At 45.4% G+C, this 27,029-nt stretch overlaps 1 protein-coding gene across 4 annotated transcripts in view; it reads left to right on the top strand.

Moving 5' to 3' along the window:
* The window catches only part of LOC110529871 (zinc finger and BTB domain-containing protein 46), a 125,734-nt gene that overhangs the window by 90,328 nt on the left and 8,377 nt on the right, over positions 1 to 27,029 (top strand). For 2 of the 4 annotated variants that reach the window (XM_036947513.2, XM_090203741.1), the window contains 4 exons: positions 8,979 to 9,263; positions 18,472 to 18,806; positions 21,632 to 21,665; positions 21,951 to 24,851. In XM_036947513.2, coding sequence (XP_036803408.2) covers positions 8,979 to 9,263; positions 18,472 to 18,806; positions 21,632 to 21,665; positions 21,951 to 22,702 — 1,406 coding nt within the window. In that variant the 3' untranslated portion in view covers positions 22,703 to 24,851. Of the gene's footprint in view, positions 1 to 8,978; positions 9,264 to 18,471; positions 18,807 to 21,631; positions 21,666 to 21,950; positions 24,852 to 27,029 lie in introns of those variants that run through there. The other 2 variants (XM_036947514.2, XM_036947515.2) reach the window with 1 other exon arrangement.

Genomic DNA, 27,029 nt, shown 5'->3' with positions numbered 1-27,029 from the left:
CTCGCTTCTTAAATTGGTCCTAATCGGCATGTCAGCAAGCTTGCAGCCGGGCATGTAACCCATAGGTCTGCCTTTAAGCAAGCTTGCAGCTGGGCATGTAACCCATAGGTCTGCCTTTAAACAAGCTTGCAGCTGGGCATGTAACCCATAGGTCTGCCTTTAAGCAAGCTTGCAGCTGGGCATGTAACCCATAGGTCTGCCTTTAAACAAGCTTGCAGCTGGGCATGTAACCCATAGGTCTGCCTTTAAGCAAGCTTGCAGCCGGGCATGTAACTCATAGGTCTGCCTTTAAGCAAGCTTGCAGCTGGGCATGTAACCCATAGGTCTGCCTTTAAGCAAGCTTGCAGCCGGGCATGTAACCCATAGGTCTGCCTTAAAGCAAGTTTGCAGCTGGGCATGTAACCCATAGGTCTGCCGATCCAAGATGGCGTAGCAGTAGGACGTATTGTCGTGTTGTGTCCCTTGTATATATCGTTTGTTTTCGTTTTTTTTTTTTTTTTCACATATCTTTAAAACTTTTAGCTGAACCTCAACTTCTTCTAAATACTTCTTCTAAATACTCTCCTGCAACCCGCCTCACCCAACGTAGCTATTTTTCCTAAAGTATTTATATTTACTTCGGACCTTGGAACCCCTCAACTGAAGCTAGCCAACGAACTACCAGCTTCAGCAAAACATTGCTAGCGGTCTTCAGCTAACCGGTCATCAGCTAACCTTTAGCTCGGAAAGCTCTCGCCAGCTCGAACAACGCGACTCTAACCAGAGCATAACGGACCTATTTATTATTTTATTTTTCATCCCCGGATTCCCATCGCAAACGGAACATTTTGAGCTCCTGGGCTACAATATCCAGACCCACGACCGGTCCATCGATGTCACTGCATGAAGAGGAATAAACAGATACCCCCATCGCGACGTCCCCAAAGGCTAACTCTCTAGCCCTTGCTATCTCCTTGCTTGCAAATTCGGCCTGCTAACTGCTAGCTTGTTTAGCCCGGTCCGCTAACTGCTACCGTGTTTAGCACCGTCTACTAACTGTTAGCTTGTTAGCACAGGCCTGCTAACCGTCTGAATCGCCGCGTCCCAAACACTCACTGAACCCATATTTACTTTCTACCCCTTTTCGATTTTTAATTTGTTTATACCTTCCGGTAACCTGCCTCACCCAATGTGATACGGAACCGCTATTATCTTTACATTTTTAGAACACACTCAAGAACCTCCAGAAGCTAACCAGCTAACTGGCTACAAGCTATTTGGTCATTGTTAGTTTTCTAACCTGGATAACACTCACCAGTCCAGCTTCCCTGCCCCATCCACCGCTGCCCCTTGGACACTGATCACTTGGCTACATAGCTGATGCATGCTGGACTGTCCATTAATCACGGTAATCCATTCTGCTTGTTTATGTTTTATCTGTCGGCCCCAGCCGCACTTAGGCTCTGTGTGTAGTTAATCCGACCCTCTCTGCCTAATCAATCGCCATTCTACCTGCTGTTGTTGTGCTAGCTGATTAGCTGTTGTCTCACCTACTGTTTTAGCTAGCTCTCCCAATTCAACACCTGTGATTACTGTATGCCTCGCTGTATGTCTTTCTCAAATGTCAATATGCCTTGTATACTGTTGTGCAGGTTAGTTATCATTGTTTTAGTTTACAATGGAGCCCCTAGTTCCACTCTTTATACCCCTGTTACCTCCTTTGTCCCACCCCCCACACATGCGGTGACCTCACCCATTACAACCAGCATGTCCAGAGATACAACCTCTCTCATCATCACCCAGTGCCTGGGCTTACCTCCGCTGTACCCGCACCCCACCATACCCCTGTTTGCGCATTATGCCCTGAATATATTCTACCATGCCCAGAAACCTGCTCCTCTTATTCTCTGTCCCCAACGCCCTAGGCGACCAGTTTTGATAGCCTTCAGCCGCACCCTCATACTACTCCTTCTCTGTTCCGCGGGTGATGTGGAGGTAAACCCAGGCCCTGCATGTCCCCAGGCACCCTCATTTGTTGACTTCTGTGATCGAAAAAGCCTTGGTTTCATGCATGTCAACATCAGAAGCCTCCTCCCTAAGTTTGTCTTACTCACTGCTCTAGCACACTCTGCTAACCCTGATGTCCTTGCCGTGTCTGAATCCTGGCTCAGGAAGGCCACCAAAAATTCTGAGATTTCCATACCCAACTATAACATCTTCCGTCAAGATAGAACTGCCAAAGGAGGAGGAGTTGCAGTCTACTGCAGAGATAGCCTGCAAAGTAATGTCATACTTTCCAGGTCCATACCCAAACAGTTCGAACTACTAATTTTGAAAATTACTCTCTCCAGAAATAAGTCTCTCACTGTTGCCGCCTGCTACCGACCCCCCTCAGCTCCCAGCTGTGCCCTGGACACCATTTGTGAATTGATCGCCCCCCATCTAGCTTCAGAGTTTGTTCTGTTAGGTGACCTAAACTGGGATATGCTTAACACCCCGGCAGTCCTACAATCTAAGCTAGATGCCCTCAATCTCACTCAAATCATCAAGGAACCCACCAGGTACAACCCTAACTCTGTAAACAAGGGCACCCTCATTGACGTCATCCTGACCAACTGGCCCTCCAAATACACCTCCGCTGTCTTCAACCAGGATCTCAGCGATCACTGCCTCATTGCCTGTATCCGCTATGGAGCCGCAGTCAAACGACCACCCCTCATCACTGTCAAACGCTCCCTAAAACACTTCTGTGAGCAGGCCTTTCTAATCGACCTGGCCCGGGTATCCTGGAAGGACATTGACCTCATCCCGTCAGTTGAGGATGCCTGGTCTTTCTTTAAAAGTAACTTCCTCACCATTTTAGATAAGCATGCTCCGTTCAAAAAATGCAGAACTAAGAACAGATATAGCCCCTGGTTCACTCCAGACCTGACTGCCCTCGACCAGCACAAAAACATCCTGTGGCGGACTGCACTAACATCGAACAGTCCCCGCGATATGCAACTGTTCAGGGAAGTCAGGAACCAATACACACAGTCAGTCAGGAAAGCTAAAGCCAACTTCTTCAGGCAGAAGTTTGCATCTTGTAGCTCCAACTCCAAAAAGTTCTGGGACACTGTGAAGTCCATGGAGAACAAGAGCACCTCCTCCCAGCTGCCCACTGCACTGAGGCTAGGTAACACGGTCACCACCGATAAATCCATGATTATCGAAAACTTCAACAAGCATTTCTCAACGGCTGGCCATGCCTTCCGCCTGGCTACTCCAACCTCGTCCAACAGCTCCCCCCCCCCCGCAGCTACTCGCCCAAGCCTCTCCAGGTTCTCCTTTACCCAAATCCAGATAGCAGATGTTCTGAAAGAGCTGCAAAACCTGGACCCGTACAAATCAGCTGGGCTTGACAATCTGGACCCTCTATTCCTGAAACTATCCGCCGCCATTGTCGCAACCCCTATTACCAGCCTGTTCAACCTCTCTTTCATATCGTCTGAGATCCCCAAGGATTGGAAAGCTGCCGCAGTCATCCCCCTCTTCAAAGGGGGCGACACCCTGGACCCAAACTGTTACAGACCAATATCCATCCTGCCCTGCCTATCTAAGGTCTTCGAAAGCCAAGTCAACAAACAGATCACTGACCATCTTGAATCCCACCGTACCTTCTCCGCTGTGCAATCTGGTTTCCGAGCCGGTCACGGGTGTACCTCAGCCACGCTCAAGGTACTAAACGATATCATAACCGCCATCGATAAAAGACAGTACTGTGCAGCCGTCTTCATAGACCTTGCCAAGGCTTTCGACTCTGTCAATCACCGTATTCTTATCGGCAGACTCAGTAGCCTCGGTTTTTCGGATGACTGCCTTGCCTGGTTCACCAATTACTTTGCAGACAGAGTTCAGTGTGTCAAATCGGAGGGCATGCTGTCCGGTCCTCTGGCAGTCTCTATGGGGGTGCCACAGGGTTCAATTCTCGGGCCGACTCTTTTCTCTGTATATATCAATGATGTTTCTCATGCTGCGGGCGATTCCCTGATCCACCTCTACGCAGACGACACCATTCTATATACTTCCGGCCCGTCCTTGGACTCTGTGCTATCTAACCTCCAAACGAGCTTCAATGCCATACAGCACTCCTTCCGTGGCCTCCAACTGCTCTTAAACGCTAGTAAAACCAAATGCATGCTTTTCAACCGTTCGCTGCCTGCACCCGCACGCCTGACCAGCATCACCACCCTGGATGGTTCCGACCTTGAATATGTGGACATCTATAAGTACCTAGGTGTCTGGCTAGACTCTAAACTCTCCTTCCAGACCCATATCAAACATCTCCAATCGAAAATCAAATCAAGAGTCGGCTTTCTATTCCGCAACAAAGCCTCCTTCACTCACGCCGCCAAACTTACCCTAGTAAAACTGACTATCCTACCGATCCTCGACTTCGGCGATGTCATCTACAAAATTGCTTCCAACACTCTACTCAGCAAACTGGATGCAGTTTATCACAGTGCCATCCGTTTTGTCACTAAAGCACCTTATACCACCCACGACTGCGACTTGTATGCTCTAGTCGGCTGGCCCTCGCTACATATTCGTCGCCAGACCCACTGGCTCCAGGTCATCTACAAGTCCATGCTAGGTAAAGCTCCGCCTTATCTCAGTTCACTGGTTACGATGGCAACACCCATCCGTAGCACGCGCTCCAGCAGGTGTATCTCACTGATCATCCCTAAAGCCAACACCTCATTTGGCCGCCTTTCGTTCCAGTTCTCTGCTGCCTGTGATTGGAACGAATTGCAAAAATCGCTGAAGTTGGAGACTTTTATCTCCCTCACCAACTTCAAACATCTGCTATCTGAGCAGCTAACCGATCGCTGCAGCTGTACATAGTCTATTGGTAAATAGCCCACCCATTTTCACCTACCTCATCCCCATACTGTTTTTATTTATTTATTTTTCTGCTCTTTTGCACACCAATATCTCTACCTGTACATAACCTTCTGATCATTTATCACTCCAGTGTTAATCTGCATAATTGTAATTATTTGCCTACCTTCTCATGCCTTTTGCACACAATGTATATATAGACTCCCCTTTTTTCTACTGTGTTATTGACTTGTTAATTGTTTACTCCATGTGTAACTCTGTGTTGTCTGTTCACACTGCTATGCCTTATCTTGGCCAGGTCGCAGTTGCAAATGAGAACTTGTTCTCAACTAGCCTACCTGGTTAAATAAAGGTGAAATAAAAAAAAATAAAAAAATAAAGCAAGCTTGCAGCCGGGCATGTAACCCATAGGTCTGCCTTTAAACAACCTTGCAGCTGGGCATGTAACCTATAGGTCTGCCTTTAAGCAAGCTTGCAGCTGGGCATGTAACCCATAGGTCTGCCTTTAAGCAAGCTTGCAGCCGGGCATGTAACCCATAGTTCTGCCTTTAAGCAAGCTTGCAGCTGGGCATGTAACCCATAGGTCTGCCTTTAAGCAAGCTTGCAGCCGGGCATGTAACCCATAGGTCTGCCTTAAAGCAAGCTTGCAGCTGGGCATGTAACCCATAGGTCTGCCTTTAAGCAAGCTTGCAGCCGGGCATGTAACCCATAGGTCTGCCTTTAAACAACCTTGCAGCTGGGCATGTAACCTATAGGTCTGCCTTTAAGCAAGCTTGCAGCCGGGCATGTAACCCATAGGGCATGTAACCCGTAGGTCTGCCTTTAAACAAGCTTGCAGCCGGGCATGTAACCCATAGGTCTGCCTTTAAACAAGCTTGCAGCCAGGCATGTAACCCATAGGTCTGCCTTTAAACAAGCTTGCAGCCGGGCATGTAACCCATAGGTCTGCCTTAAAGCAAGCTTGCAGCCGGGCATGTAACCCATAGGTCTACCTTAAAGCAAGCTTGCAGCCGGGCATGTAACCCATAGGTCTGCCTTTAAACAAGCTTGCAGCCGGGCATGTAACCCATAGGTCTGCCTTAAAGCAAGCTTGCAGCCGGGCATGTAACCCATAGGTCTGCCTTTAAGCAAGCTTGCAGCCGGGCATGTAACCCATAGTTCTGCCTTTAAACAACCTTGCAGCCGGGCATGTAACCCATAGTTCTGCCTTTAAGCAAGCTTGCAGCCGGGCATGTAACCCATAGGTCTGCCTTTAAACAACCTTGCAGCCGGGCATGTAACCCATAGTTCTGCCTTTAAGCAAGCTTGCAGCCGGGCATGTAACCCATAGGTCTACCTTAAAGCAAGCTTGCAGCCGGGCATGTAACCCATAGTTCTGCCTTTAAACAACCTTGCAGCCGGGCATGTAACCCATAGGTCTGCCTTTAAACAAGCTTGCAGCCGGGCATGTAACCCATAGGTCTGCCTTAAAGCAAGCTTGCAGCCGGGCATGTAACCCATAGGTCTGCCTTCAAGCAAGCTTGCAGCCGGGCATGTAACCCAATAGGTCTGCCTTAAAGCAAGCTTGCAGCCGGGCATGTAACCCATAGGTCTGCCTTAAAGAAAGCTTGCAGCCGGGCATGTAACCCATAGGTCTGCCTTAAAGCAAGCTTGCAGCCGGGCATGTAACCCATAGGTCTGCCTTAAAGCAAGCTTGCTATTGGTGTATCGTAATGGGACATTTTATCTTTGACATTGCGCACAGTGGTCTACACAACAAAAATGAAATGTGATAAATGTAAAATATTCACAACATGAACGCATGTTAAGATATATGCATTTAATTACATGCAATGTTTTTCCACAGCGTGAGAGATTTCACCACTCCATCATTCTGAGTTTCCCCAAAGTATGTTTTAATGCACCATCCTGTACAGCAGGGATGGTCAGCTGCAGTCCTCGGAGGCCTGATTGGTGTCACATTTACAGTGGTGGAAAGTATTTAAGTAAAAATACTTTAAAATACTACTTAAGTCGTTTTTTGGGGTGTCTGTACTTAACTATTCATATTTTTTACAATTATTACTTTTACTTCACTACATTCCTAAAGAAAATGTGGTACTTTTTACTCCATACATTTTCTTTGACACCCAAAAGTACTCGTTACATTTTGAATGCTTAGCAGGACAGGAAAATGGTCTAATTCATACACTTGTCAAGAGAACATCCCTGATCATCCCTAATGCCTCTGATCTGGCAGACTTACTAAACACATGCTTAGTTTGTTAATGATGTCTGACTGATGGAGCCCCTAGCTATCCATAAATAAATTAAAAACAAGAACATTGTGCCATCTAGTTTGCTTAGTATAAGGAATGTGAAGTTATTTTCACTTTTACTTTTACTTTTGATACTTAAGTATATTTTAGCAATTACATTTACTGTTGATACTTCAGTATATTTCAAACCAAATACTTGGTATTTTACTCAAGTAGTATTTTACTGGGTGACTTTCACTTTTACTTGAGTCATTTTCTATGAAGGTATCTTTACTTTTCCACCCCTGCACAGTTTTGCTCCAGCCTCAGCTAACACACCTGCCTCCAATAATCACCTAATCATGATCTTCAGTTTAGAATGCAGTTTGTAGTCAGCTGTGTTTGCTAGGGATGGAGAAGAAGAGTGACACCATTCAGGCCCTGGAGGACTGGAGTTGCCCACTCCTGCTCTACAGTCATGTCACCACGAACCTCTGCACTCGCTGGCAACAACTGACAAAAAGTCAAACCAATTACATGTGTGCTTTCGATATGCCTACTTTCTTTCAACACAGCCAGTATCGGCCGCCATATTGGGCTGCAACTACCCACTTCTCTCATCTGTCCCATTTCTCACTAACAGATCTGAAAACAAAGGAATATCGGTCATCCGTACAACGCATTCAGAAAGTATTCAGACCATTAGCTTTTTCCACATTTTCTTACATTACAGCCTTATTCTGAAATTGATTCAATTATCAATCTACACACACTACCCCATAATGACAAAGCAAACATAGTTTTTTAGACATTTTTGCAAATGTATATTAAAAAATATGGAAATATAAAATGCACATAAGTATTCAGACCCTTTACTCAGTATTTTGTTGATGCACCTTTGGCAGCGGTTACAGCCTTGAGTCTTCTTGGGTATGACGCTACAAGCTTGGCACACCTGTACTTGGTGAGTTTCTCTCATTCTTCTCTGCAGATCCTCTCAAGCTCTGTCAGGTTGGATGGGGAGCGTTGCTGCGCAGCTATTTTCGGATCTCTCCAGAGATGTGCCTTTTACTGAGGAATGGCTTCCGTCTGGCCATGCTACCATAAAGGCCTGATTGGTGGCGTGCTGCAGAGATGGTTGTCCTTCTGGAAGGTTCTCGCATCTCCACAGAGGAACTCTGACTCAAGAGTCTTGGTGGTTCCAAATTCATTCAATTTAATAATGATGGTGGCCACTGTGTACTTGGGGACCTTCAAGGCTGCAGACATGTTCTGGTACCCTTCCCCAGCACCGTTCCTTGACACAATCCTGTCTCGGAGCTCTACGGACAATTTATTTGACCTCATGGCTTGATTTGCTCTGACATGCACTGTCAACTGTGGGACCTTATCAGGTCTGTGCCTTTCCAAATAATGTCCAATCAAATAAATGTATCACAGGTGAATTCCAATCTAGTTGTAGAAACATCTCAAGGATGATCAATGGAAACAGGATGCACCTGAGCTCAATTTCAAGTCTCATAGCAAAGGGTCTGAATACTTATGTAAATAAGGTATTTCTGTTTTATATTGTGTGTAGATTGATGAGGGAAAAAATCTGTTTAATCAATTTTAGAATAAGGCTGTAATGTAATAAAATGTAGAAAAAGGGAATGGGTCTGAACACTGTACACTATGTTTTTTGGGGGGCAAGTCTATGGTAAAGTGCTTTAGTGTACTCATTTAAAAAATGTGTCATTAGTTTGATATCTTACATGGTTTATGTTGTCATATGTGTAAAGTATAATTTTGTGCTGTTCAACATAACTAATAAAGATCAATCATCAATCAATCAATCAAATTCAATCAACCAATGAATGAATGATTCCTCTCTGTCTCCAGGTGCAGATGTGACAGAGCCCAACAGCTCAGACAGTCGCGGAGAACATCTCGACTTCTTCCTCAAACAGGAAGAAGCTCTGACAATGGGCGAGGCCAACTTCCCGGGTGCCAGCGAATCAGATGGCGCAGGAGGCGGGACCGGGGGTGGGACTACACCATCGGTAGCCAATCTGAGGGCAGCATTGATGAGTAAAAACAGCCTGCTTTCGCTACGGGCTGAGATGCTGGGGGACGATAACCCTGTACTGTTTGAATTCATGCCCAAAGGAGGACACTCCCTTTCACGTAAGTTACTGTTATAGTATGTTACACACAAACAAACACACACACACACACACACACACACACACACTTCAACAGCACTTAACTGCTGTTTGAGTGTCACACAATACCACTGCTACAGAATCATCATTCTCTCATTGGCTTTTGTGAATTTAGTTTTGGTGTGTGCAGGTGTGCGTGTCTATTGCATGCTGTGTGTGTGTGTGTGTGTGTGTGTGTGTTCGTGCGTTCGTGTTCAGTATGTAACAGGTCTGTGTGATGGTGCAAGAGAGGATTACTCAGTTGTGACTCAGTGAGAGAACATTGTGCTGGGATGGCTCCCGGGTGTGTGAGAAAATGTTTCCTGGATTTCTTTGCCGAAGTGTGTGTGTCAGTGTGTGTGTGGTTTCATAAAACAGGGTTTAGCCATGTTCATCTGTGTGTATGAGTGATTGAATGATGTATTGTGCATGGGTGCATGTGGGTGTGTGTCTGAGGCCTTGAGGATGGCCTTCCATACCTTCCCTCTATCTTGGTGTAAATATAGCAGGATGCTAGCCATTGGTATAATAAAAGCTTTTAAATCATCAACTTTAATGTTCCACTCACTGCGCCTCTCAGTCAAGTTATTTTGGACCATTGGAATATACACTAGATGACCAAAAGTATGTGGACACCTGCTTGTCGAACATCTCATACTAAAATCATGGTCATTAATATGGAGTTGGTCCCCCCTTTGCTGCTATAACAGCCTCTTCTACTCTTTTGGGAAGGCTTTCCACTAGATGTTGGAACGTTGCTGCGGGGACTTGCTTCAGTTCAACCACAAGAGCATTAGTGAGGTTGGGCACTGATGTTGGGCGATTAGGCCTGGCTCGCAATCGGCATTCCAATTCATCCCAAAGGTCTTCAATGGGGTTGAGGTCAGGGCTCTGTGCAGGCCAGTCAAGGTCTTCCACAGTGATTTCGACAAACCATTTCTGTATGGACCTCTCTTTGTGCACAGGGGCATTGTCATGCTGAAACAGGAAAGGGCCTTCCCCAAACTGTTGCCACAAAGTTGGAAGCACATAATCGTCTAGAATGTCATTGTATGCTGTAGCGTTAAGATTTCCCTTCACTGGAACTAAGCGGCCTAGCCCAAACCATGAACGACAGCCCCAGACCGATATTCCTCCTCCACCAAACTTTACAGTTGGCATAATGCATTCGGGCAGGTAGCGTTCACTGGCATCTGCCAGAGAACGCGTTTCCACTGCTCCAGAGTCCAATGGCGGTGAGCTTTACACCACTGTGCGGTTGCTCGGCCATGGAAACCCATTTCATGATGCTCCCGACGAACAGTTCTTGTGCTGACGTTGCTTCCAAAGGCAGTTTGGAACTCAGTAGTTAGTGTTGCAACCGAGGACAGACCATTTTTACTCTCTACGCACTTCAGCACTCAGCGGTTCCGTTCTTCCAGCTTGTGTGGTCTACCACTTCGCGGCTGAGTTGTTGTTTTTCCTAGACGTTTCCACTTCACAATCACACGACAGTAACCGGGGCAGCTCTAGCAGGGCAGAAATTGGACAAACTGACTTGTTGTAAAGGTGGCATCTTATGACGATGCCATGTTTAAAGTCACTGTGCTCTATAGTAAGGCCATTCTACTATAAATGTTTTCCTATGGAGATTGCATGGCTGTGTGCTCGATTTTATACACCTGTCAGCAACGGGTGTGGCTGAAATAGCCAAATCCACTCATTTTAAGGGCTGTCCACATACTGCTGTATATAGTGTCTCTCCCTGTGTGTATTTATGTGTGCGTGTTTGTGTGTGTGTTTGTGTGTGTGTGTGTGTGAGGGTGAGGGTGCGTGCATGTGTGTGTGTTTAATTTCTCTTTGCTTTTTTTGGCTGTTAATTGTCTTCTTTGTGCTGAGTTGTGTTTGTCTGTGTTTGAGGGAGATGGAGAAAGAGTCCAACTCTAAACCTGGTCATGCCCTTTTAGCTTTGCCCTGCTCTGATACAATAGGGCTGGAGACTAGGGCTTTGACTGAGTGGACCCCTACACACACACACACACGCACACACACGCACACACACGCACACACACAAACCCTCTGTTGGCTTTAAGTGAAGAGATTGAGGCGCTGTCACAGCAGGCACGCTGCCTCTCATTTGACCTGCCCCTACTGAGGGGCCTCTATCATACACACACACACACACACACACACACACACACACACACACACACGCACACAAACACTTAACACAGATCCTTGAGTAATGATATGAGTAGAATTCAAAGAATGTTATCAGTACCATTTCGTCCTTCTGAAATGTGTCTTATGTGCATAGTAATTTATGATATGTTTAAACATGCCTCTTTATTTGAGTGTCAGCGCATTGTGAACCCTAGGGAAAGTGTTTGTTTGGCCAAACACAGCTTGAAAGCACCACACAATAGGGTGGTTTTGAGAGATGCCTTTCGGGATGTCCAACCAACCCCTCCACTGAGGTTTTCACTCTCTCTTTAAAAGAGAGATGAAAATAAACAAACATTATGTTCTTCAGAGCACTGAGGGAAGGACAAGCCTAGTGAGTTTGACGGATTGCTGCTTTCTCCCCTCAGTACAACCTACCCTCTATCCCTCCCCCAAGTTCTCCTTCACACTCCCTTCTTCTGTCTCTCCTACGACCCCTACCTCACCCCTTCCCTCTTTTACAGTCTCCTCTTCTTCCCTCCCTCTCTCATTCCTTCAGCCTGCATAACACCTCCCCACCTCTCCACCTCTTTAACTTCAAAGCATAGTTATTTAAATCTTTGGGAAAGTATTGATTCATCGAACAGAGTAGTTGGGCGAGGTCACCTGCCCCATTTCACCAGCCATTGCTGCCATTATCACAACTGTGTGTGTGTGTGTGTGTACTAGTTTTCCTATACAATCAGGACTGCAATGTCCTAATAATTCACCGAATAGTCCTGAAAAGGTAGGAAAACAAGAACAATTTTGAAGGGCGTGCCTCCAAATCCGCGAGGGGTCTTTCTGAGGCTCCGTATCTTTGAGTGAGCAAATTCTTGCAGTATCTCGCGAGAATTTGGGACTTCACAAATTTTCTCGTGCAGAAACCTGATTAGATATATAGCTAGTTAAACCAGAGTTAAAAGCCAAAAAGATTACATTCACAATGTCACTAAGCAAAAAACAATCAGAATGACAATATCCATTCAAATAACAAAACATGATTTTGTCATGAGTTCAGTATTATTTACTTGATTTTGCAGACCCACTACTGTGGTGTATCGTCATTAGCTAGCTAGCTAATGTTAGCAAAGGACACCAGCAGTAGGATCTCTATCATTGAATCTCTTGATCCTCTCCCTGAGAATACGTTGTTCGTTATTTTTGATGTTAAGTCGTTATACACTAATATTCCACAAGATGGCAGTATTGAAGCCGGTGGCAGTATTTTCTTTTGTTATGTTACCCAAATGAACAACCCTCAAGTGCATGCATTAGAACATTGGCTGAAATGGTACTCACAAATAATGATTTCATATTTCAAAACTATTTCTTTATCCAAATGAAGGGTACTGCTATGGGACCCCCTATGGCTCCTAACTTTGCAAATGTGTATGCAGGTTACATGGAGAAACAGTCGATTCTCAATCCTCTCAGCAACAAACATTTTGGAAACGGTACATTGATGATATTTTGGTTTTATGGAGGGTGATACAAAACAGCTCAAGGCATTCCATGCTTCTTACCTCTTGTTCTGAGCACCTGAGATTCACTATGCAATCTGACACACAACAAGTAAGTGTCCTTGATCTTTTGATTTTGTGTGAGGATAATGTTCTATACACAGATATTTACAGGAAACCCACTGATTGTAACAGTTTGTTGAGGGTTGATAGCTGTCACCCACTTCCTTTGAACAACTGTTTGCCCTACAGCCAATTCTGTCCAATCAAAAGAATTTGCAAAAAACAATCAGATTTCCACAGAACCATGGCTGTGATGCAAAGAAAATTCAAGGAAAGTGGGTACAAAAATGATCAGATCAATACTGCTGTTGAGAAAATACAAAACAAATCAAGACATGATCTCTTTCAAGCAAAGTCTCGCAAAAAGAAGCATTCTTGCGTTCTCACTACACGTTATTCAATGTGCTCTGAACAATTTAAGGGAATCGTTCACAAACATGTGTAATATGTTTCCGGACCCTCCCTTGGTCGTGCTTTCATAGATGAATTGGTAACCTCTGATTTACCATCCCAAAATACCCCCGCACAACGTCTCCTTGCGCCAGGTGGAAACTACAAGTGTAATGGCTGCGCTCAATGCAATGGCACTTACCAATGTAGATCCTTCAAACACCCCCAAACAGGCAAACAGATCCCAATCAAAGGTGTTATCACGTGTTCCACCAAGGCAGTTATTTATCTTATAACTTGTCCTTGTGATAAAAATGATGTGGGCAAAATGAAGTAACTAAAAGTAAGAATCTCTGTGCATCGTAGCACCATTAGGTGGAAAAACTCCATGTACCCATTTGCGGCCCACTTTTTGGAAGTGAACCACTCTATGTTGTCCCTTTGCTATATCGGCATAAAACACATCACCCTCCCTAGGAGAGGGGGTGACCTTGACAATTGGCTGTTAAAACGAGAGGCTGCCTGGATCTTTAATTTAAAGAACCTTGCTCCCTTCGAGGTCTCAATGTAGACTTTGATCTGAAGCCATTCTTGTGATTCTTGTGTTTTTGTTATCTATTGTAAATAATGTTTGTAGGCCTATGCAGCCAAGTTGTATCTATGATCATATGTTATCCATTCATTCTTCTTTTACATGTTCTAAATATATCTGTAAATCAACCAATGAAATCAAGCCACAGCTGGCCATGATTATAGACACCTGTGTGTCCTTTCAAACTCTATATAAACTAGTGACCCGCATTGTTACTCAATATACCCTGATGAAGACAGCTTGGCTGTGGAAACAGTGGTTATTAAATGATTGCATCTGAGCTCCTAGAGTGTGAGGCCCTCCTTTTATTTTTCAAACTCCGCTAGCCAGCACCTCGCCTAAACAGGTGTGCGTGTCTTCCGCCCTCGGCTACTGTGAGAATACTTGATGATTGTTGATGGAAACAGCGGTTTGTTTCAAATGATTTGGTTTTAAGGCTTCCCCAAACCATATCCCTAAGCTTAATCACTCAGAATGAACACTTAAACACTTAACCCTTTGAGTTGTTTCTGTTTTAACCCTCCATGTCTGGTGATCTCTTAAGTAGGGACACTTGACAAGTAGGGACACTTGACAAGTAGAGACACTTGACAAGTAGGGACACTTGTTGACTTGACATCCTTGCTAAAAGTGCTGACTTAGGATCCCCTTTGCCCTTTGCCCTTTAACCTCTTGACAGCTGAAGGGTCAGTTTAGCCGGACCTTGGTCACATGTACGCACGAACACCAGGCCCATCTAATGCTATACTGTAATGGAAAACTGTCAATTATACAAAAAATGTTTAAAATACTCTGAAATGTTTTACTGCATCATACTCTAAATGATGGTGCATTGTGGGTAAAAAATGTGGGTGGGGTAGAATTTCTGTATTTCGAATGGAACTGTAATTCCACCCAACAGAATACAGTACTGTACCGTAGCTTTGGAGCACCAAAAAAACTTTTGATCACTAGTGGGTGTATGGTATTGTTGTTTCTCTCATTACCATATTTTGAGGCGTACCTTGTAAGAGGCTATATTTGTTGAGTGAGAATACTGTAAGCCGTTGTTAAGGCCTCTAGAAGTGCAAGTGATACAAAACAAATGTTCATTAATATGCTGTAATGTTTGTCAACACTTTACTTAGCAGCCAACCTGCTTGCACCAATACCTTGTAATTACAGTAAACTACTGTAATATACAAACGCCTCCCCTTAACAAATTTAATTCACCCATTCATTCATTAATTCCGATTATGGTAGCATTTACTTTTTTACAGTATAAAACAGTACATTTTACGGAACTATACTGTATGTCATAACACAGTACTTGCTTTGCTGCCGTATTTATGTTACAGTAGGTGTACTGTAATATGAAATACAGAATTGTACTTGTAAGATGCTGTCAAAATCACGCTAACCCCTTCACAATGTATAATTCACCTTCTGGAAAAACTGAATTTCTGTCTGTTAATTCTCTAATTATATCACCTTACTTAGCAGTTTTAGGTACCAGTGATGTTTATTTTACAATCCCCAAACATACCTGATATTTATCTAGAAAGCACGTGGTAACATAGTAATTACGGAATACTGTGCTAATATCTAGTTACAATAGTAGTGTATTGCACTATACTGTATATGTCCCATATCAAACCCTTCTAGCGAGTCCTTTGTGATGTACTTAACTATATTGTGGGGGGAAACGGTGGATCTTTTCTGGGAATTAGGAATTAGTAGTTAGAGGCCCACGTTTGCTGCCTTTGTGTCCCTTTTCTACCCCTTGACCCTTGACCCAGTCAACCACCCTTCTTCTTCAACCCTTCTGCGTCACACCTGGGTTCAAATACTATTTGCTGTATTTCAATTACTTTCAGATACATTTCAGATACATATTTGAAAAATAAATATAAAAATGAACCATAAATATGAACATTTCTGTTTGAAATACAGATATTTAAATACACATGTATTTTAACCAGAAGGGTGTAATTGCAAACTGCAATTATGGGTGCCTTCTGATATCGGCCATTTCTTGATATCAAGTTACATCCACTACTGCTCACCATTGTTCCGTGGCCGTATGTTTCACGCTGGGGACAACAGTTGTTGACAACTGTAGCATTGTAGCTAAACCTAACTATTTTCCTAACCTTTGTCCTCAGTCTCCTAACCTGCCACGCTAATTCACCTAACCTGCCAGGTTAGTTATCTTAGCCTGCTATATAATCAAATCATCTGTGTCGAGAAACCATCAGTCTCATAACACTGGAACTGACCAATGGTAGGTATCAATGAGCTTTTCCTGATATCAGGGAACACCCATGAATTCTGATCTGCTATTACACCTCATTCATTTCAACCCTGGTCTGATCTGCTTCATGTCTCTGTCTCTGTCTCTGTCTCTTTCTCTCTTGTGCTCTGTCTCTCTCTCTCTGTCTCTCTCTGTCTCGCTCACTCTGTCTCTCTTTCGCTCTCTTGCTCTCTTGCTCTCTCGCTTCTTGCTCTTGCTCTCTCATCCCTTCCTCCTACCATTTCACCCCACTTTTCTCCTCCCTACTGACAATGCCTGGGGTAGGGCGGAAATGGAGAGTGTGTGTATGTGTGTGTCTACAGTAAGTGGGAGTGGAGGGAGCGGCAGTTGAACATTCCAGGAATCTGTCCATGGTGGAGCCTCATGGTTTTGTGATTGTGTCCGCTGAGGAGAGGAGAAGAGGGGAAGGGATGTCTAACCCACTGCATAACTCTAGAGACATTCCCTGAAAAACTGCCCCCACACACACACACACACACACACACACACACACACACACACACCAACACATTTATAAACGAACACCATATGGAGTTTCTTTCCAAAACTCTATATATCCATTTTCAGAAATGTTGGTAAATTTTATTTTTATTGTTTAAAGAAATTATGAAAGGGGTTGGTGTTTTTTTTCTCACTATTTAATCATGACATGTATTTGTTTGAAATCTATCACTTGATGGTTTCATTACAGAGAGACAAATAATGTTTTTTTAAACTCTATATATCCACCTCACTCTCAGAGAAATAAGTAGTACTGCTATTTGTGACATACATTTATCATTTTTTTTTAAATGGATCAAGTAATATGAGATCTGTATGTAAAACATCTACATTTAGTCATTTAGCAGATGCTCTTATCCAGAGTGATTTACAGTTCATTCATCTGAAGATATCTAGGTGAGCCAATCACGTATCACAGTCAAATATACAGGATACGTACGTTCCATTCTAGCTAAACAATGGATATAGTGTTTTGAAAGAAAAGCACATTTAATAGACCTAAAATCTATGAATAAAACATCTGAGAACAGTAATATTTTACACACACATGAAGGTACCCATAAGAAATCATTTCTGGTGAAAAAACACAAATGTGAAAAATTGGTGGATAAAGAAACTCTTCTTATACACAGTATTCCCTATTTCCCATCCCAACACACACATATTAACAGTTTTCTACACATTCAGTTTAAAGCTCCTTGACACTACACACACACACACACACACACACACATACACACACTTTCTTTTACATTGCACCTACAGTATATGTGTGAATGTGTGGGTGAGTGATATGGTATTTTAAGGATTCAACAATACATGTTGAATGTGTTAATCAGTTGTCTGCTACACTGTCATATACTGAATGATAGTGAGCCAGCCAGGTAACCCGTGATGCAAGTCCGTATTAAACGTCAGTGCTGTTACCTTTAAGTAGGTTTTGGTTTTGCTAGGGTGTTGTGGACATGGATGGCGGATGGGTAAGCATCTGCCTCTCGTGCCAAAGTTTGCATGTTCAAATCCAGCGATAAGATAGTTGATTTTGAGATTTATCCCAAACCTTAACCATTACCTTAACCATTCAGAGTTAATGCCTAACCTTAACCCTAACCTTAAAAATCTGGAGATAATGCCTTAAGTTAACTTTAAATGCTTTGAAATGTTATGTTTGGAACAACTTAAAAATTGTGCGCTTGAGAAACATGGATGTCTAATTCTGATGTGAGACTGTGAGAGCTAGTTGAAGGAGCAGGGTGTTTTCCTGATTAGACCTACCTTCGCTACGGTTCTCTCCCTAAAATGGATGCTCTCATAGACAGCTGCTCTAATTCAGTATTTTATATTCGACAATACAAGATCCTCATTCGTCTTCTCAAACATCACACAAGCACACACACGTCCGTCCTCTCTGCGTGCACGTGGGTGGAAGGAGAAGGAGAGGATGAACGAAAAAAGAGTGAGAAAAGAGAGTACCAGAGAGTACTCCTAAACCTTTCCTCCTTGCTGGCAGAGGAGAGGAGAGCTCTTTTTGTTCGTTCCTCCTCCTCTCCTCTCCTTTTATCTGCGTTGGGTTAGCCGTGGCGCTGCAGCTGTCTCAGTGTGCCCCCTTGCCCCCTCTCTCTCTCTGTGCTGCTGTTGTGTGGACGCAGACAGATGGTTGCAGTTTGTCCTGAGTGGGTGGGTGAGCCTCGTTTCCTGTGCTCCTCAGGCCTCCACCACCTCCACCACCAGCAGCAGCACCTCCGAAGTGCAACAATCCGACCAGGGGCCACAACAGGGGCCACATTTGATAGCAAACAAGGGGCTGCTTCCTTCTCCTCCTCCTCTCCTCTTCCACTTCTCCCACCTCCTCTTCCACCACCCCCGCCATCCTTCCTCCGTCCGCCCACACTCCCCCTGCAGCCCTCTGAGGCCGGGCCCCTGATGGCCCCTGGATTGCGGGCTGGGGGACCCAGCGCAGCACTCCACTCACACTCAGAGGAGCTGGCTATGAATGTAGAAGAGAATCCTGAGGGTCCCGAGCCCTCTGAGCCTCCACCAGAGGTAAGCAGAAACATCCATGTTCACCCCGGGTGGAAGTTGGCCCTTAAGACACTGATCTAGGATCAGTTTATCCTCACTAGATTATAACCTTAACAATGAGGAGGAGGAATGTAAACCTGACTTGAAATCAGTGTCCAGGGGCAACTTCATCCTACTCCTTCTGTTTTATACCCTGGCAGTAGGGGTGGGGTTGGTAGGGGGTTGTATACCCCTGGGGGTCATGTCTCCCTCCACAGCCCCTCTAGTGTTGTGTCTTTCTTCACCCTATTCTAGCTGACTGTGTGGCATCTGTTGTGTTTCCTGTTCTTATTACTTGTGTTACCGGTGATATCTATTTGTCTGTCCAACCTGTCTGTCCAACCTGTCTGTCCAACCTGTCTGTCTAACCTGTCTGTCTAACCTGTCTGTCTAACCTTGGCTGTGTGTCTTTGATCCTTTCTCATTTCCTCTGGGTGTTTTTTCATGATTTTATTACCTTTAAATTCTATGATTTTTCCTATGCACAATGTCTTAACAAAAGCCCATAGACTACATCTACAACCCGAGATTGCATACATGTAGTTCAGAATTGATGGGAAGTAGTTAGCAGTGATAATAGATGTGATGTTAGGGGTCTGGTGAAACAATGTGGTCCTACAGATGCTTTACATAACAGAAAGGTTTCAGGACTGAATAGAATCAATATCGCTAGACAATAAGAGGGTCAAGAAATGACCTTCTCCATTCTGCCACTGTGGGTGTGTGAGGGTGGGTGGATGGACATGTGCGTGTGTGTGTGTGTAGGAGCAGCAATTGGTTTCAGTGGACTTCCCTCCCTACAAGGCTCTTTATCTCTGTGGACAAGCCATCTGTTTGCCTAGACCATGGTGTTCTGTTCTTCAAGGAGGGAGGGATGGTTAGTGTAGGTGGAGGAGGAGGGGTAGGCTTTAGTTTGGGGATGAACACACACACCCATAGGGAGGGGTCGTTGAACAAACAAAAGTTAATCTGTAACCCCCAACCAGAGATACGAATCCAGAGATACGAATAAATATTGAATACCCTATTGTCTTCCCGCCCCCCCCGTCCCCCCCGTCTCTTTCTATGTCTCTCTCGTTCTCTTGCTCTCCATTTCTCTCTCTATCTTTATCCTAATTTCTCTCTCTCCCTCCACTTGTTACTTTACAGTAAAAAGAGTAATGGGTGATTGTGTTGCAATTCCAGAGATCACAGACTACAGCCCTCAGATCAGACCACTCACTACAGCCCTTAGACCAGACCACACTGACCACACACTACAGCCCTTAGATCAGACCACACACTACAGCCCTTAGATCAGACCACACACTACAGCCCTTAGATCAGACCACCCATTACAGCCCTTAGATCAGACCACACACTACAGCCCTCAGATCAGACCACACACTACATCCCTTAGATCAGACCACACTGACCACACACTACAGCCCTTAGATCAGACCACACACTACAGCCCTTAGATCAGACCACACACTACAGCCCGTAGATCAGACCACACACTAGAGCCCTTAGATCAGACCACACACTACAGCCCTTAGATCAGACCACACTGACCACACATTACAGCCCTTAGATCAGACCACACACTAGAGCCCTTAGATCAGACCACACACTACAGCCCTTAGATCAGACCACTCACTAGAGCCCTTAGATCAGACCACACACTACAGCCCTCAGATCAGACCACACATTACATCCCTTAGATCAGACCACACTGACCACACACTACAGCCCTTAGATCAGACCACACACTACAGCCCTCAGATCAGACCACACACTACATCCCTTAGATCAGACCACACTGACCACACACTACAGCCCTTAGATCAGACCACACACTACAGCCCTTAGATCAGACCACACACTACAGCCCGTAGATCAGACCACACACTAGAGCCCTTAGATCAGACCACACACTACAGCCCTTAGATCAGACCACACTGACCACACATTACAGCCCTTAGATCAGACCACACACTACAGCCCTTAGATCAGACCACACACTACAGCCCTTAGATCAGACCACACACTACAGCCCTTAGATCAGACCACACTGACCACACACTACAGCCCTTAGATCAGACCACACACTACAGCCCTTAGATCAGACCACACTGACCACACACTACAGCCCTTAGATCAGACCACACACTACAGCCCTTAGATCAGACCACACTGACCACACACTACAGCCCTTAGATCAGACCACACACTACAGCCCTTAGATCAGACCACACTGACCACACACTACAGCCCTTAGATCAGACCACACACTAGAGCCCTTAGATCAGACTACACCCAAACACTGATCTCTTTTTCATCTCTGTTTCTAATTATGTGTTTGTTTATTTGAGTTATTAATCCATTAACCATTTTTTTGCTTTCTGACTCTTTCTCTCTTTAACACTTTGTCTTCTTTTTGTGTGCCTTTTGTTTATTCGTGTGTGTGTGTGTGTGTGTGTGAATTGTGTGTGTGTGTGTGTGTGTGTGTGAATGGTGTGTGTGTGTGTGTGTGTGAATATTGTGTGTGTGTGTGTGAATATTGTGTGTCTGTCTGTCTGTCTGTCTGTCTGTCTGTCTGTCTGTCTGTCTGTCTGTCTGTCTGTCTGTCTGTCTGTCTGTCTGTCTGTCTGTCTGTCTGTCTGTCTGTCTGTCTGTCTGTCTGTCTGTCTGTGTGTGTGTCTCTCTCTCTTTCTGTGTGAGTGTGTTCACAGCTTACTTTGCCTGCATGCCCAAAGAATATTCATCCATACATTACATTGGAGTCAGGGTGTTTGTGTGTGTTAACTGTGCATCCTGTGTTGCAGGATGAAGAAGATTCTAAGCAGGGATACAACACAGGTAAGTATGGGGCCTAGAATGGGTTAATTTTATATAGCATATACATGATCAATTCCTTAGACCATATTTCACCACTGTCACAGTATAGGTAGGAATGATTTTTCTGATACACGACATAAGTGGTGGTCGTTCTCACCTCTTTATCTCTCATTCTCTTTCCTTCCCACACTCTTTCTTTACTCTCTCTCCTCCTCTTTTCCCTCCTGCCCCCTCCTCTCTTCCCCCTATTCTCATTCTCCTCTCCTCCTCCTCCCTCTCTCTCCTTCTTCTGCTCCTCTCTCTCAGTACTGGAGTGTGGTCCATCTCCCATGGAGAGGGATCAGATGGCTGAAGGGAGGCATGGTGTGTCCAGGGTGGACGTGTCAGCAGGTGGGGGGAGAGGGGCCTTGTCGGGGCCTGCTTGGCCGCAGGAGCTGGCCTGCTCCCTGTGCAAACGGCTGTTCAGCAGCCTGGAGCATCTCAGGGAGCACGAGTACCGCCACACCCTGTCTCTCACGGCCCTCTCCCTGGACTGGCCTGACCCGCAAGGCCCCTTAGCCGACCACCACCACAACCAGACTCAAGCCTACTCTCAGGGCCTCATTCATTCCCAGTCTCTCTATTGCCTCCCGGTGGCCGAGCATTTTCCACCACGGTACCTCTGCTCCCAGTGTCCAGCCACCTTCACGCTCAAGTCCAATGCAGACCGGCATGAGAAGACCATCCACTTCAAGAGGAAGCTGATGCAGTGCACCTACTGTCTGAAACAGTTCAGAGACCGTACTGATCTACACAGACACCTCTCCTCCGTACACTCCAGAGAGAGAGGCCACTCTTGCCCAGCCTGTGCCAAGGCATTCAGTACCCAAAAGAACCTGGCCACACACATCAAGGTGTGCTACCAGTTGGGGGTAGACTCAGAGTCAGGGAGAGGAGTCGGCATGGGGGTGGGGCAGGGTGGGGTTACTGAGAGACCATGGGGCTTGCATCATGAGATGAAGGTAGACGCCCATAGCAACCATAATAATCATCATCACCATGTGAATGTGGTCGATTGAGCATGGATGCATACAGAGATATAGAGAGTAGACACACACACACACACACACACACACACACACACACACACACACACACACACACACACACACACACACACACACAAAGACATTATACCCATGTCGATGAATGACCTGTGGTCTCATTGCACTGAAGAGGATCACATCCTCCCTAAACCGGTATCTCTCTTCCCATTGGATGAGAGTAGATCTGAGTGGGCCCAATTGGGGTTATATGTAAGAGCACTTATATATTTTCTACAACCGGTGTAATTTATAAGATTAAAGAGTGATCTTTCATAAAAAGTTTGGTTTTTACATACACTACATCACCAAAAGTATGTGGACACCTGCTTGTCAAACATCTCATTCCAAAATCATGGGCATTAATATGGAGTTGGTCCCCCCTTTGCTGCTATAACAGCCTTTACTTTTCTGGGAAGTCTTTTAACTAGATTTTGGAACATTACTGTGGGGACTTGCTTCCATTCAGCCACTAGAGCATTAGTGAGTTCGGGCACTGATGTTGGACGATTAGGCCTGGCTCGCAGTCAGCATTCCAATTCATCCCAAAGGTGTTCGATAGAGTTGAGGTCAGGGCTCTGTGCAGGCCAGTCAAGGTCTTCCATGGCGATCTCAACAAGACATTTCTGTATGGACCTCTCTTTGTGCACAGGGGTATTGTCATGCTGAAACAGGAAAGGGCCTTCCCCAAACTGTTGCAACAAAGTTGGATACACATAATCGTCTAGAATGTCATTGTCTGTTGTAGCATTAAGATTTCCCTTCACTGGAACTAAGGGGTCTAGCCTGAACCATGGAAAACAGCCCCAGACCATTATTCCTCCTCCACTAAACTTTACAGTTGGCGCTAGGCATTCAGGAAGGTAACGTTCTCCTGGCATTCGTTAAACCCAGATGTGTCCTTCGGACTGCCAGATGGTGAAGCTTGATTCATCACTCCAGAGAATGTGTCTACTGCTCCAGAGTCTAATGGCGGCGAGCTTTACACCACTCCAGCCAACGCTTGGCATTGCACATGGTGATCTTAGGTTTGTGTGTGGCTGCTCGGCCATGGAAACCCATTTCACGAAGCTTCCGACGAACAGTTATTGTGCTTCCAAAGGCAGTTTGGAACTCGGTAGTGAGTGTTGCAACCGAGGACAGACCATTTTTGCGCACTCTTCAGCACTCGGCGGTCCTGTTCTGTCAGCTTGTGTGGCCTACCACATGGTGGCTGAGCCGTTGTTGTTCCTAGACATTTCCACTTCACTATAACAGCACTTACAGTTGACCGGGGCAGCAGGGCAGAAATTTGATGAACCGACTTGTTGGAAAGGTGGCATCCTATGACGGTGCCGCTTAGAAAGTCACTGAGCCCTTCAGTAAGGCCATTCTACTGACAATGTTTGTCTGTGGAGATTACATGGCTGTGTGCTCCTGTCAGCGACAGGTGTGGCTGAAATAGCCGAATCCAATAATTTGAAGGGGTGTCCACATACTTTTGTAAATACTGTACAGTGAATGTAGGCGGCGGCCTATATTTTGAAGAAGCCTTTAGGCATCTTTTTAAAAACCACAATTGCTATGCAAAGTGACCAGTGAAAATGTACTGTAACGGCTCACCTGAGTTCCAGCTTTGTTTTATTATGTATCAATATGTGTTTGTTTGTCTGTCTGTTTGTCATTCTGTACAGCTGTCACTTGCTTATGGAGTGCATTGATCGAATGATCAGGGGTGCTCATATCACATTGTTGGTGCTGTTGTTGGAAATAGCTCTGGGTAGAATCAGGTCTAGAATCAGCTTACCTTTGTTAAATCCTCATCGTAACCATCAGGGGGAAAGCACAAAACTGACCTTAGAGTGTATAGCGAAACCTTTTTTCTTCTACTTGGGTTCTTGTGGTGTTTATTCTATTCCCTAGCCGCCGGTCTCCCTCTGTGTCGCCAGCTGAAGCTCTCTTCTCCATATTAGGAAGGGAGATTTGGATCTCCTACTCTTTACATACCACTAAAACTGCTCATAAACTGACCTCTAGTCACCACACATCAGCACCACCTGCAGGTAATCATATGTACTACACATTCCCTGTCAGCGTTGATTCTGTACACTAACATCAGAGGTCTGTTCTGGGAGCGGAGTGCCCTAACCCTATACAGTCTGAAACAATGCTACAATAATCTGTTTTTAACCTTCAAATCAGGAAGTGTCATCATCATCATCATCAGATGTAAAAACAGAGGTCCGTCATACATTCAGAGCAGGCCTACAATAAGTTCACATGTGACACATACAACAGCCCTGAGAGGGTAACGTTCACGCAAATGGTTTTGCACTGAATTATGCCTAGTTGGATTTGAGGAAAGGTTTTGATCTATATTTCTGCACACGGAGTTCCTCTCCTTTATCTGTTTTGATAAAGCTTTTTGGGCTTCCGAGTGGCGCAGCGGTCTAAGGCCCTGCATCTCAGTGCTAGAGGCATCACTACAGACCCTGGTTTGATTCTAGGCTGTATCACAACTGGCCGAGATCATGGAGTCCCATAGGGCGGCGCAGAGTTGCTAGGGGAGGGTTTGGCCGAGGTAGGCCGGGTTAAAGGAGTGTTTGGCCGAGGTAGGCGGGGTTAAAGGAGTGTTTGGCCGAGGTAGGCGGGGTTAAAGGAGTGTTTGGCCGAGGTAGGCGGGGTTAAAGGAGTGTTTGGCCGAGGTAGGCGGGGTTAAAGGAGTGTTTGGCCGAGGTAGGCGGGGTTAAAGGAGTGTTTGGCCGAGGTAGGCGGGGTTAAAGGAGGGTTTGGCCGAGCGTCGTCCGGGTTAAAGGAGTGTTTGGCCGAGGTAGGCGGGGTTAAAGGAGTGTTTGGCCGAGGTAGGCGGGGTTAAAGGAGTGTTTGGCCGAGGTAGGCGGGGTTAAAGGAGTGTTTGGCCGAGGTAGGCGGGGTTAAAGGAGTGTTTGGCCGAGCGTCGTCCGGGTTAAAGGAGGGTTTGGCCGAGCGTCGTCCGGGTTAAAGGAGGGTTTGGCCGAGGTAGGCCTTCATTGTAAATAAGAATTTGTTCTTAACTGACTTGCCAAGGTAAATTAAGGTTAAATAAATGATATGCAGGAAGTTGACTGGTGAACACAGGTGTCTGTGAAGGGCATTTGACATGTTTTCCTACATCCGTCCTGTGTTGTTTTTAGATCAGTGGAGATGAAAAGAGTACCAAGCCACTTAAAACAATACAGACATGCTTGCGGGCGGGTTAGGGTGGGGTTAGAGTTGTTTCAAGTTCCTTTCTCTCTGTGCGCTGACCCAAATCCTCCTAACCCCCTCTATAAGCCCAGCTGATGGAGAATAGTAATTGGCTCTTCTCAGCTCCAGCCCTCACTGACCTATGACCCCTCCTTGGGACGACCCCTCCTTGGGTCAATGTTGGGGCGGCAGGTAGCCTAGTGGTTAGGATGTTGGACTAGTAACCGAAAGGTTGCAAGATCAAATCCCTGAGCTGACAAGGTAAACATCTGTCGTTCTGCCCCTGAACAGGCAGTTAACCCGCTGTTCCTAGGCCGTCATTGAAAATAAGAATTTGTTCTTAACTGACCTGCCTAGTTAAATAAAGGTAAAGGGTAGGGACATCTCAAGGATCCCAGATAACACTAACATAAGAGGAAGTGGGCAGAGGAGGGCCATGACTTCTCTGTCGTCATAGGAACAAGTGGAAAGCATGGGAGGAAGGGGAAGGATTGGAGGGGAAGGGGGAGGATTTAAGGATTGGAGCGGAAGGGGGAGGATTGGAGGGGAAGGGGGAGGATTGGAGAGGGATGGGTGGAAAAAGGAGTGGAAAGAGAGAGAGACAGTGACAGCGAGAAGATGGGGGAGGGAGATAGGAGGTTAGATGGTGTTGTCTGAGAGGTTCAGAGTGTCCATTGTAACATAGTCACAGTCTGTGGTTGATATACTGTTTGAATTAGTGTAGGGCTACAGACAGGGAGTAATGGTTGTGGATGGCAGGGTGGGACTAGGAACTAGGACAAACATATCACTTACTGTATCTTAAATGGAATTCCTTATAGACTGTTTGTCTTCCTCCTGCTTGTTACTGCATGAAAACAAGGTGCGTTGAATGCGTTTTGCATGTATAATTTGGTCATTGGATTGATGCTATTTCAGTAACTGAATTATAGAACCACAAAGCTCTCTCTCTCTTTCTTTCTCTGGCGGTCCTTAAGGATACACTTGTCACAGTGTTTGAGTGGTCTGACTAAAATGCTGTCTTGCCACAAACGTTATTCTCTGAGAGCTAGGACTCCTAAAATAGGAATTAGAATACTAGAATACCTCCACTTCCTCA

This window comes from Oncorhynchus mykiss, chromosome 16 (genome assembly GCF_057628025.1).
Source record: "Oncorhynchus mykiss isolate SJ-2025 chromosome 16, ASM5762802v1, whole genome shotgun sequence".
In the NCBI taxonomy this organism is placed as follows: Eukaryota; Metazoa; Chordata; class Actinopteri; order Salmoniformes; family Salmonidae; genus Oncorhynchus; species Oncorhynchus mykiss.
This window is presented reverse-complemented; position numbering and strand designations above follow the sequence as displayed.